Here is a 12292-nt window from a genome sequence, read left to right as displayed (position 1 = left end):
TCGCCTCTAGCGTTGACGCCCCACTGGTTGTGGACGGTGGGGTCGAGGGAGGATCTGAAAGGGTTCAGGTTCCCTCCGTTGCGCCTCAGCGCGGGGCTGGCAAATGCTCTAAATCCTGCATTGCCCTGCAGGTCAAGTCTTCGCATTAAAAACCTCTCTCATAGATGAAGGCCTTATTCTGGAATATTAGGGGTTTCGGCACTAGGGGCGCAGGGACCAACTTAAAGATCTTCTCCGCTCTGAGAACATAGACATCATTGGCCTTGTTGATACGCTTAAACCTTCCTTCTCCCCGAACGAACTCGCTGCTGTGGCTAGGACCGATAGGTTCGACTGGAATCATTTGCCGTCTTCGGGTCACTCGGGTGGCATTCTTCTTGGCACTAAAAGAGATATGTTCGATTTTGTTGCCTTTGATTATGGTATTTTTTGGGCCAGTACTGTTGTTTCTCACCGCTCCCTCAGTATGCTCTTGGAAGTTATGGTTCTTTATGGCCCGGCTGGTCACTCTCTCTCTCTCTCTCTCAGATCTTCTTGGATGAAATTCTGAATAAGATAGAGTCATGTGACCTCCCTCTGCTTATTGGTGGCGACTTTAACTTGATGCGATCCCCTCTGGATAAAAGTTCGCCTAAATTTTCTTGGCCGCTCGCTGATGCGTTTAATGCTTTTATTAGGGACTCTGCTATCCGCGAAATTCCTAGGGTTGGTGCCCGATACACCTGGACGAACCACCAAACGGCTGCCATCCGTTCTGTTCTTGATCGTGTTTTTATATGCCCCAGGTGGGACGCTCTGCTTCCTCGGGCCTCCCTGCGGGCCTTGCCCATCGTGGGGTCTAACCACGCGCCCTTGATTCTTGATGATGGGGTTCACTCTGTTTCTTCTTCGCGATTTCAGTTCGATGCGTCTTGGCTCCTGGTGGATGGTTTTGCTGACCTGATTGCGAATAAGATTTCTTCTTTTCTCTCCTCGGCGTTCTTTTGGTCCAATGGATGACTCGCATCAATGCTCCTACTACCTTCGTAAATTTCTGCGTGGGTGGGCCATGAACCATGTTGCCGAGTCAAGGCGTGATAAGGCTCGGATTGTTGCCCAAATCGGCTCTTTGGATGCTCGCGCGGACGGCGCTGACCTTTATCCCTCTGAATGGCAGGCTAGGTATGATTTAGAAGAGGCACTGGTGGCCTTCCACCGGCAAGAGGAAGTGTATTGGAAGCAAAGGGGCACTATTAACTGGACTCTAAAAGGCGACTCCCCTACTGCGTACTTCTTCGCCATAGCCAACGGCGGGCGCCGCCGTTGCCTGATCGATAGTTTGCTTATTAATAACGTTAGGGTTTCTGACCCCTCCCAGATTATGTCTCACGTGGTCAACTTCTTCTCCTCTCTGCTCTCTGCTAAGCCTGAGGTAGGCTTTAGGCTGGCCAACTCTTTCTGGGCATCTCAGGATCAGGTTTCGAGTGATGATAACGAGGCCTTACTGATTCCCCTTTCTGATGACGAGATTTTCGATACGATCCGCTCAGCCAACTCAAACGTGGCATCAGGTCCCGATGGTTTCTCTATTCACTTCTTCAGACATTTCTGGCCTCAGCTGCGGGGTCTGGTCCATGCTATCATTCAAGGCTTTTGGTTAGGCACCGTTGACATCTCTCGGCTAAACTATGTAGTGCTCACTCTCATCCCTAAAGTCAAAGGTGCTGACTTAATCACTCAGTTCAGACCTATAGCCTTAATCAATAACTTCGCGAAGCTTCCGGCTAAAGGCTTTGCCACTAGGCTATCCCCCATTGCCCATCGCCCCCTTAGCCCGTTCCAAACAGCTTTCATTAAGGGCAGGTTCATTCTGGATGGTATCCTTTGTCTTCATGAGATCGTTCACGATCTACGAGCCCGTGGCTCCAAAGCGGTGATTCTGAAACTGGACTTCGAAAAAGCTTACGATTCGGTCAGTTGGAAATTCCTTCGGCAAGTGTTACTAGCCAAAGGCTTTGATGGTGCGGTAGTACATAGGCTTATGCAGTTGGTTGCAGGGGGCCACACTGCGGTTTCGGTCAATGGAAATGTTAGCCACTTCTTCGCCAACGGTAGGGGCCTGAGGCAAGGTGACCCTGCTTCTCCTCTTCTCTTCAACTTTGTCACAGATGCTCTTTCCCATATCCTGACTAGGGCTGTTGCAGCCGGGCACATTACTCGTGCCAGCTCTCACCTTGTCCCTAATGGCATTTCACACCTTCAATATGCGGACGATACCATTATTATGGTTGAATTAAATGAGCATAGCATTACCCACCTGAAATTTTTGCTTCTCTGCTTCGAAGCGCTGTCTGGCCTCAAAATTAATTTCGCCAAGAGTGAAGTCATTGTTACCGGGGTCTCGGACGTTGAGGCCCAAAGAGTTTCTCACCTTCTTAACTGCTCTCTAGGCTCCTTTCCTTTCATATACCTTGGCCTACCGATCTCTCCCCTCAAACTCTTGGCTAAAGACTTTGCTCCAGCTGTCACTAAGGTGGGCAATCGGGTCTTACCGTGGAGAGGCCGGTACAATACCCAAGAGGGCAAGGTTGCCCTTACCAATGCATGCCTGTCTTCCCTCCCCATGTTCCTGATGGGCTTTTATCTTCTCTCTAGAGGGATCCATGCTGGCTTCGACAAGCACAGGAGTGCCTTTTACTAGAACTCGGCTGATAACAAACGCAAATATAGGATGGTGAAATGGAAACTCATCTGTAGACCCAAAAACCTGGGTGGGTTAGGCATCATTAATACGGCTGTCATGAGTAAATGCCTCATCTTAAAGTGGTGGTGGAAAATCATGTCGTCTGTCGGGAGCCCCTTTGGCTAACCATTCTCAAGGCTAAGTACTTTCGGGGTTCGAGTCCCATGTTTGCCCGGCCAACTGGTGGCTCCCAGTTTTCGCTCCAGCTCGTTAAAGTTCGCCCGATTTTTCAGTCCTTAGTCAAATTTGTAGTTGGTAATTGTAAGTCTACTCGTTTCTGGTTAGATTGGTGGCACGGGGAATCCACCCTCGCAGTGGCTTTCCCGGCTCTTTTTTCTTACTGTCATAATCCGGAGATCTCTATCTTCGAGCTCTCTCTAAATAACTGGGTTCTAGACCTCCGCAGGATGCTCTCTCCTGTAGAGTTGGAAGACTGGCATCGCCTTACTGCCTGCTTCCCCTTGCTCTCGGAGGAAGAGGACTCTGTTGTCTGGCCCTATTCTTCCTCTGGCCGCTTTTCGGTCAAGTTTGCTTATGCTAAAATTATTTCGGGCTCTCCCACGCCCAAGTTCAACTGCATTTGGAGAGCTCGTATCCCCCCTAAGATCAAGATTTTCTTGTGGCAAGCTTTCCGTGGGAAACTTCCCGCGGCTGATCAAATTCGGAAAAGGAACGGTCCGGGCTCTGATAGATGCGCTTTATGTGGTGCCATTGAAAACACTGACCATATTTTCTTTCTTTGCTCTCTGGCTAAATTCGTGTGGAGTTGTATTCGTCTTTGGCTGCAAGTGAACTGGAATCCCTCGTCCTTCGTTGACTTAAGGAGACTCTCCAGCAGCTTATCTGGTGTATCTAAAAGGATTTTCTGGGTTGGGTTTGCGGTGATCTGTTGGTTGCTGTGGACCATTCGCAATAAATTTACCATCGAGCTTTCCTTCCTGGCTAATCCTGTGAGTTGCTTATTTAAAACTGGTGTATTTCTGTAGCAGTGGAGATTATTGATTAAGGAGGCGGACCTCGGCTTTTGACGCTATGACATCCAAGATTCGGTCTACGGCTTCCTCCTTGATGCAGCAGAATCGGTCGGCGTCTTAGCTCTGCTGGCTTCTATCTTGTCTTTTGATTGCTGGCCTGCGTGCCATGATTGGCTCGTTTGCCATGTACACTAAACTCGCTTCTGTTGGTTGCTACTGTGTTGGCTTGGTTGTTGATGGTTGCTTGTGACACTCTGCCTGGTGGCTTTATTTATAAAGTCGGGCGTATGCCTTTTCTCTAAAAAAGAAGAGGGCTTCGGGTTGATCCTTGTATTAATTTTGTCAGACTCTGGTGAATAATTAATAAAGATGGTTGTGTGCATCATGCTGATGCAGAGGCCGGGGGTAATCCTCCTTTTCAAAAAAATGTATATGATACATAAAACGGATGTATATGAAATCGCCACCAGTACTATTGCATATAGAAAAGGTACATAGATATATGCGAAGAAGTACCTGGGTTGCACTGAGATAATTAAGTAGTATCATCACAATACATATGGATACATTGCACTGGTGTGGCCAAGCCTTAATTATATGGGATAAAGTTGATTGTGCGTGTATAGAAATACACACATTCATGGAAGTTCTAGTTATATATCACGCATATATATAGCTTCAATCTCACTTGAAGGTAAATGAGAGACGACACAGCTGTGCATGGATGCATCCATCACCTTCCAACTGCAAAGATAAACAAGGGCACTAAATCATTAAAATACATAAGCGGTTATAGTTAAGGAAAGCACATAATATTCGTCTTTGTGAGAATACTTAGGTGCTCCTATTGATTGGGGTTGTGTCATTTTTCCTGTTTCTACTAATGTTTTCACTAAAGAGTCAGAAATTTTACTTGAATGTTGCATATCTCCATTAGAATTTTCAGTATGCTCAATTGTTCACATGCATTAGAAAACATTAAGATTATATTAAATGAATATACATACATAGTTTCAGTGAGATTTCGATGAAATTCACCAATTTCAGGCATTACAGTAGACATTTAAATATTTACCTTTCAGCCAAAGTATTTCAGAAATACACAAAAATTCAAAAAAAATTCATTTTTTTGATATTTAATTGAATTCAAATTAATATTTGGGTCCATTGTCCAAAATTTCACTGAATTTCGGTGACTTCAGTTGTTGCTGAACTTTTCCTAAAGCCCAAAGTGAAAACCATGCCTACAGTACAGGCTAGAAGAATATTTTACCTGAGTTGAAACTTTTTCGGTCCTCCTGCTGGGAGTAGTACTGAGGCTGCTGCTGCATGAAGTTGAACTGCAGGAAGGTTCTCGGATCACAATGGATCATATTTTGCTCGTACTCATTCGATGTCGAAGCCGCCCCCATCATGTTCAACGTCTGCTGTTGCCCCCTTTCAGTCTCAGCTACCTGCGTTGAGATTAGTTCGTGACTTGGAGTGTTTTTGTACCTTACTATATACTATTATATATAGTTTAAAGTTCTCATGTAAGTCACATGCATTGTCTTTTGTAAATAGGAGATACCAGGTACTTACTTTTTCCCTCAAGAAGAAGTTGTTATTCTGCAGCTCCATTTCCTGAATATATATGGCTCATCTTATAATTTAATTTTTTTAATGTCAAAGCAAAAAAAAAACTGCAAGAAGAAAAGACGCTATTGTTTTATTGTGTTACCCTTCTCTGCATGTACTCAATTTCAGCGCATAGTAATTCGTTCTGCAGATTAAATGTGAAGGTCAGGAACTAGACAAAAAAAAATAGTTCTTTTCAACAGAATTCATGCAAGTGTTCGTAGCAAACTGAACCTTTCTTGCTCTAATCTTTCCAAGGCCTTTGTCCAGCCTTCCCTCCAGCTGTTTCAGGTCTCTGTGGCTCATGGTGGCCATTGTATCGCCTATTAGAGTCCTAAGGCATCAATGTAGGCAAGAGTTTATTTACAAAGCAAAATGGAACTTGCTTGATAAGTTGAGATTAACTAAGTTGCTGACTTGGGGAAAAAATGAACCTGTTGGAGTTCTGCAAGGTGGTTATCTGCTGCTTCAGCTTCGCAGATTCCTGCTGGTAGTGCTGCAAGTTTGTAATTTGAGTCCAGTGAGTACAATATACAGATATTGGTATTGGAGAATGACTAATAAATATTAGTACATGATTTCGTTCACGAATTGCTGAATGTGAATTTCCACTCATGCATATTTGTTTCATATATATGTGAAATTACGAGAAGAGTAGTGCTAATTCTTCGTGGTTCCAGCATTCTATTTGTATAGCATGCGCATGCATTATTAGGCGTACTTAAGTAAAGTAAAGGTGGACTCTTTAAATATAATTTTAGTATTTTAATCGAAAACTACATTTATGAAAACAATGACAATTTTTTGCAGCACATCAACTTAGATAAATCAATTGACACAACACTCCGCCATGAAGGGTGGAACAGCATCATGCAACATACCCTTGTAAATCTTCTTATCCAGACACTAGACACTAGTATTTTGAAAACAGTGGTAATGTAAAACCACAGTATTTCAATGTCTGGACAATTAATGAATGGTCCAGAAAAAAAGAGGCCAGGACCTCTTTTTAAAATACTGCAGAAATACTACAGTATTAGAGATACTGCGGTTTATAAAACTGTGGTATTTATCGATGCCAAACATAGCAAAGTTTTTCAAACTATGGTTTTGAAAAAAATCGATATTCCAAAAATACTTACTGAGCCAAACGAAAGCTATGTTTACAGAAAATAAACTCATGAAGACAAACTAACTCACTCCACACTATGGTCCCTTTCATTACTCTAGTTTTTGCGATATACCACAATATTTACTGGTGGCTGCACAAGTAGTCATATGCAGATATACATAAAAGGACATAAATTATAAGTTGGTATTTCAGACGAATCATTTTCCTTCTGTCTACCATGTAACCCACATGAAAATATATATTATTCAGGTGAAACTAGCAAGCATGGCCCAAAACTGTTCTGCCTACTAAATCTTGATCTCAACAAATCTAAACCAGAGGAATGGTTAACCCATATAATCAGATCAACAAATTAACCAGGAACTTATATATTATAAGCGCATTTCTTTCTTCCCAACAGAAACAGAAGTGGGCGCATTTCTGATTTGCTAAACCTCAGTTTGCATGTTACTGTCTAATATCCCGTCTCCCATCTGAATGATGCATGAAAGTGTCCACTGCACACATACAGAATTACATATAAATATAGTCTGCTGGTCCAAACATGATCTCTTGAGAGTAGTGTCACCGGACATTCCTTTGTGTAATGACCAGAAGTTCCCTATGACCAGGATGTCCAATCTCAAGATTTTGCTCAAAGGAATCATTTAGTACGGTGGAGCACAGTTAGATGGAATGTTGACTAGCAGGGTGAAGTTCCTAGTAGGACGCGTGCAACCTAGGGGCCGGGTTGCTAGTGTCTAGAAATATTTTATGTTGACTTGTTGAGTGACATATGATGTTACCTGGGCATTGATCTCTGCGACTGTACCAGCGCTGGAGGTGTCACTTGTTGCCTTCTTGTATCTCTCAATGGTTGCTTTCACGCTGCATTAATTTGGGTACACACCAGTGGAGTTAGTACAAGCATAAATATGAACTTTCTAGTTCGTACAAACAAAAATAATACTCAAATTAACAGTAATAATTAACTTCATTAGCTGGAAACAACAGTAATAAAAAATAAATCAAAAGTTCTGTTTTTCGGAAATTACCAGCGATTTATTCTGGAAAAAACTCATTAAATGATTCAGAAAATCTATCACCAACTTTTATGATAACGCGGTAGATTTGAGGGGATCTTAGATTAGTTATATCAAATTAATGTGCTCTTATTACATACTTCAAATATTGGTTGTCAAGATTCAGAAACCGGACTTTGTTACTTACCACATCATTACTAAAATAGAGTCCAGATAGACCCTTGCCAAAAATAGACCAAATAAATTGGATGTATCTCATACTTTTGAGGACAATGTATATACAGTTGCTCTGTTGTATTGAACAAGAGCAATGTGAAATCCATCAGGTCGATGTAGAAAAAACATCATATGTCATGCTGGGCAAAGATGTTTGCCATCACAAGCCTTATCCACGACCTAACTAGCTTGTACTACAGTGTGGTCGCTCTTTACCGAGGACTTCCTTTCCAATATGAAGAGGCGGCCTTCAAGGGGTACAATGTCCAGACATAGATATTTTACATGTGAGTATCTGACTCAAGAGAATTCCAGTTGTGTTTGTATTTTATGTTATCTTTTCGAAAAGTGCTTGTATTTTATGTTGGTGAATCTAACGGCAAATTTCATAGTATTAACCAGTATAGTCAGTAGCTAGCCATATAGCTATATATATGGTGTTTGATATCCATCTTTAGTTTGGTCACATAAGTTTACGGAGGCGGCATTTAAGGGAAAATTTTAAATCTGATTTTACACACGCCATGATCCCATCAGTTCCCAAGAAAATTGCATGCACTAATGTAACACAAGAACCAAAAGGATGTCATCAAAGTGAACTGTGTGATTTGGTTAATTACCTTTGCTAATTTATGTTTATATGATGTAAAGAATCAGAAACTGGAGCCTAGAAACAATTTTGAAGGAAAAACATGTGTCACCATATTTAACTTGGAACATCTAACTCATCACATATCAGTATATACATTACCATACCACCAATGTACCACTGTCAAACATAAGACTGGAAAATTCTTCATTGCTAAAGAAAAATCAGAGCATAGGTTATTAGCCAAAAGAATCGAGTACTATGAAACAATATATTCCTACAATGTATTAAACACGAGGGAAATATGCAGTCATATTTGCGAAACTAACAATTCCAGCTTAAGGAGATTTAATTAAGCTAAAAAGGAGATTTAAAATCTAGACAAAGTAGACGAATTGTGTAGTGTCAAGCATTTTACATAATATAACTCTGCACCAAGAGAACTATTACATATATATATACATGGGAAATATCGTAAGCTATGTTCAAGGTCCGAGATACTAAAACCAAAATATATGTACATGCATTCTCCACAAAGCCGATAATTTTTATGAAATTGGCAATATATTTATGATGGCGATTTATATAAAGGGATACAGGCCTAGTCTGACTCCATCCCCTTGTCCACCCCGCACATAAAATAAAACCCCACCAAAGAGTAATGTCACTAACTCACTACATTTTTCCTCTCCAAAGCAACATTAAAAAAGAATGCTTCACTTCTCAAAAAAATAGTAGTAGAATGCATGCTTCAAAGGGAAGACCATGGTTACCACTACCTCTGCAAGGGCACCATTGAAACACCGATGAGAGCGAATGTCACATCACGTATAATAATGCAAAGCCACTGTTCATGAGGACACGCACTGTTGACACGGATTTCTCTCACTGCTGGACGGAACCTTAGCATCGTCGAGCATGCTATTCGCTGCAGCACAGAGAAGACGCCCTATTAGCCAGTGTTTATTCGTAGGAGAGAACCACGGCAGCCAAGGTCTCTGCTTTTACCCGCCCCTTCTGACCACCCATGGAGCTCACCAGTCTCCCCCATCTCCCCTCTCTCTCTCTCTCTCTCTCTCTCTCTCTCTCTCTCTGTTGTAGTTCCCGATGCAGCGTACGGCTTGATTCTGACCGTGCCGTGACAGCCATTGGCTCCGTACGCAGGATAGCCTTCACATCACTGTAGACACACATAAACCACCGGAGAGAGGTTGTCGCTTGACACAGGGTAGTACAGTGCATACATATGTCCGGGTAAAACCAAGATTTTCCAATAAATAAATACATTTGGGCGTGAAATGAAAAACTGCAGTACAAATTTATGCACGCACGCACATAAATGCTTCATTTGGGTTCATTTCTTATATTCAATTTTACTAACTGAACAAATAAGAAATCCATAATAAGGAGCCCCCTTTAATTATCAAATTGTAATTATCATATGTATGTACAAAACAGACCGAAATGTACAGAAAGTAAGTGTAAAAAGTGTCATATTTTGCATGTTATTTGATGCTGCCCTTCTCAAATAAGCAACTCCATGCTAACCCGCAAAAAAGTAAAATCAGCAACTGCTCGACACATATGGAAAAATACCACTACGTACATTATAGTTTTGCATATCGACATGCCTTTTCAGCTAATGTTAATCAGAGGAGCTCACTGAAACGGCACAAAAAAGTTCTCCGCAAAAACAAAAGTCGGCCTCAAAAGTAGAGGAAAAAGAAAGGTTACTACAGTACATTATTTTCTTCTTTACTGCTACGGTGCTGTGCCTTCACTGTTTTGGCGGGTCATGAAAGTACAGTGCTGCTGCCAGAAGCTAGCTAGGGGCCCAGAGCTGGCGTGATGAGCCTTGGCTTAACAAGAGGACACCACACATGGCTCTAATGAGGAGAGAGGCGTCGCTGCCACCAGCACCACACGCACAGGCAACAGTAACATCTACAGCGCGCGGAGAGAGAGAGAGGGAGATGGGGGCACATGTGACGGAACCCTAACCCTAACCCATCATTGGCGGGGAACAGAAGGCGATGATGCAAAAGAAGCTTGATGATATCGTGGCTTACATCTGTGTGTGTGACACATACACACAGATGATCTTGTATGCAGCAGTTACCGAGTTACTGCAGATATACCAAGCCCAGGGAGAAAAAAAGTTGCTAGCTAGTAGATCTGCACCTACACGTAATTAAGCTATGCCATACAGGTGGGAAAATAGAATAGGCAATAAGAAACAGATAATAACTTGTAATTTTGTGTGTGATTACATACATGTTTCTGCCATGCTCTATCGATCGATTATGTATCATGAGTTGGTGTGAGGGATCTAATTAAGGCTCTTACCTTCTTCCTATCCCCTCCTTCGTCCCAGAGAGAGAGAGAGAGAGAGAGAGAGAGAGAGAGAAAGGAAAGAACATAAATGGAGCAAGAAAAGAAGAGGACCACCAGCCCCAAGCAAACCCAGACACCCATTCCATACACACAAGAAGAGCTGAGAAAGCATGTACACATGCTTCACAAGACATGCACTGTGCTGAATCTACGCAGACATCTAGCTCACCTCACGGAACCACTAACGAAAGCAGCAACGAAAAACACATCAGCACAAGCTAGCACACAGATGCAAGCTATACGGCGCGCGCACACACAAAGAAACTGCTGGAATTTCTTTCACCCCCGCTTCAACCCCCAGAAGCACGGAAATAAACAAGACAGTTAATCAACGGAACGAGTATAGCAAGAAAGATGCAGCTCCCCTTCCCCCCCCCTTTTTGCCAAGACGAAAGGATAGAAGGAAAACAGCTCCAATTTGGGCAAGATCACATGAGCATATGCCATGTATGCGTCGGTCTGTGCAGAAAAAAATTCAAGAGAGCGGCGAGCACCTGTTGTTGGAGTACTCGTAGAGGCGCCCGCGGCCGGAGAAGACGATGAGCGCCACCTCGGCGTCGCAGAGCACCGAGAGCTCGTACGCCTTCTTCAGGAGGCCGTTGCGGCGCTTGCAGAAGGTGACCTGCCGGTTGGTCGTGTTCTCGATGCGCTTGATCTCGATCCTCCCTCTCCCCATCTTCTCGGCAGCGCCCCCTGCCGATCCCGAGCCCGAGCCCGGGGACGCAGACTCCTTCACCTTGGATCAGCAACGCAAAATTTCAGTGACACGGACCAAAAGTTGTAGTATCAACGGGAGAACAGATGGATCTACATAACCAAAACCGACGGGTTGTATCTCTGGCTGGGCTGTAAATATACCCGATTCTCTTGAGCTGCTACTTCTTGGACCCTTCTTTGGAGATAGGAAGAAAAGGAGCGGCTGTGATCCATCTCCTCTCCTTGGTGGTGCCTTTCTCTCTCTGGCTTTCTTAGAGAGTAAGCGCCACTGCCCCTAGCCGAATCTCTCCCTCTTCTTGCGTATCTACTATTTCCCCACCCAGTAGTAGCCATGATTTTATTCTAGCTACTAGCCTACTACCCATTACATGTGCATCCAAATCTTAATCTTTAGGAAAACGGATGCTTAAAGAAGAAGCTAGTTTCAGAGCAAGAAGCAATTACCATTAGGCCTGTGGATGGTGCAGCCAGCTGCTCGTTGAGTATCTGCATGTTTGTGTTTCGTGGGCGCTAGAGAGAGATGGGAAGGATAGAGTGAGAGATGAGGAAGGCAAATGAGGGAGAAGAGTGTGTTTAAAGGAGAAAGGTAGGAGGCTAGGAGCGGGTGGGGAGGCGATGCTCTGTAGTGGCAGCTGTGGCCCTTGGTGTTTCTTCCTACTGGACTCTTCTTGATTTCATTTCCACTATGTCACATCTCCTTTTCTTCTTTTGTGTGGTGACGATCTGTGAAATTTACCATGAGTGTGTCCTTAATTACATTGCATCCGTAGCAGCTTTTCAATAAGTATGTAATTAACGTAAGAAATATGAAAATTGTTGGGGGAAATTTCAGACCTATATTTCTTTATTTGTTACACGACGTTTTGTCTTTACCAAAGTTGATAAAGAGATATTATTACTTCATAGAAC

The 12292-nt window shown here is 43.0% G+C and overlaps 1 protein-coding gene across 2 annotated transcripts; it reads right to left on the bottom strand.

Annotated features, from left to right (window-relative positions):
- Positions 1–4197: 4197 nt before the first annotated feature.
- LOC123180782 (MADS-box transcription factor 58) lies at positions 4198–12047 on the bottom strand. 2 transcript variants are annotated; one of them, XM_044592915.1, is made up of 9 exons: positions 11828–12047; positions 11161–11402; positions 7231–7312; positions 5748–5809; positions 5548–5647; positions 5417–5458; positions 5278–5319; positions 4970–5150; positions 4198–4440 (listed from the first exon to the last, which is right to left on the bottom strand). In XM_044592915.1, exons 1-9 carry the CDS (start codon positions 11873–11875, stop codon positions 4430–4432), a joined length of 810 nt encoding a protein of 269 aa, XP_044448850.1. In that variant the 5' UTR covers positions 11876–12047; the 3' UTR covers positions 4198–4429. The 2 variants fall into 2 exon arrangements, with proteins under 2 accessions (XP_044448850.1, XP_044448849.1); XM_044592914.1 differs by lacking the exon at positions 11828–12047 and adding an exon at positions 11525–11709.
- Between the last annotated feature and the right edge of the window lie 245 nt (positions 12048–12292).

This window comes from Triticum aestivum, chromosome 1D (assembly GCF_018294505.1).
Source record: "Triticum aestivum cultivar Chinese Spring chromosome 1D, IWGSC CS RefSeq v2.1, whole genome shotgun sequence".
In the NCBI taxonomy this organism is placed as follows: Eukaryota; Viridiplantae; Streptophyta; class Magnoliopsida; order Poales; family Poaceae; genus Triticum; species Triticum aestivum.
This window is presented reverse-complemented; position numbering and strand designations above follow the sequence as displayed.

Coding starts and splice junctions, on each gene's coding strand:
- LOC123180782 (XM_044592914.1), bottom strand. CDS start 11,596: ATGGATCACAGCCGCTCCTTTTCTTCCTATCTCCAAAGAAGGGTCCAA. Junction 5,810..7,230: donor TCGCAGAGATCAATGCCCAG/GTAACATCATAT, acceptor ACAAACTTGCAG/CACTACCAGCAGGAATCTGC. Junction 5,459..5,547: donor GAAAGATTAGAGCAAGAAAG/GTTCAGTTTGCT, acceptor TTTAATCTGCAG/AACGAATTACTATGCGCTGA.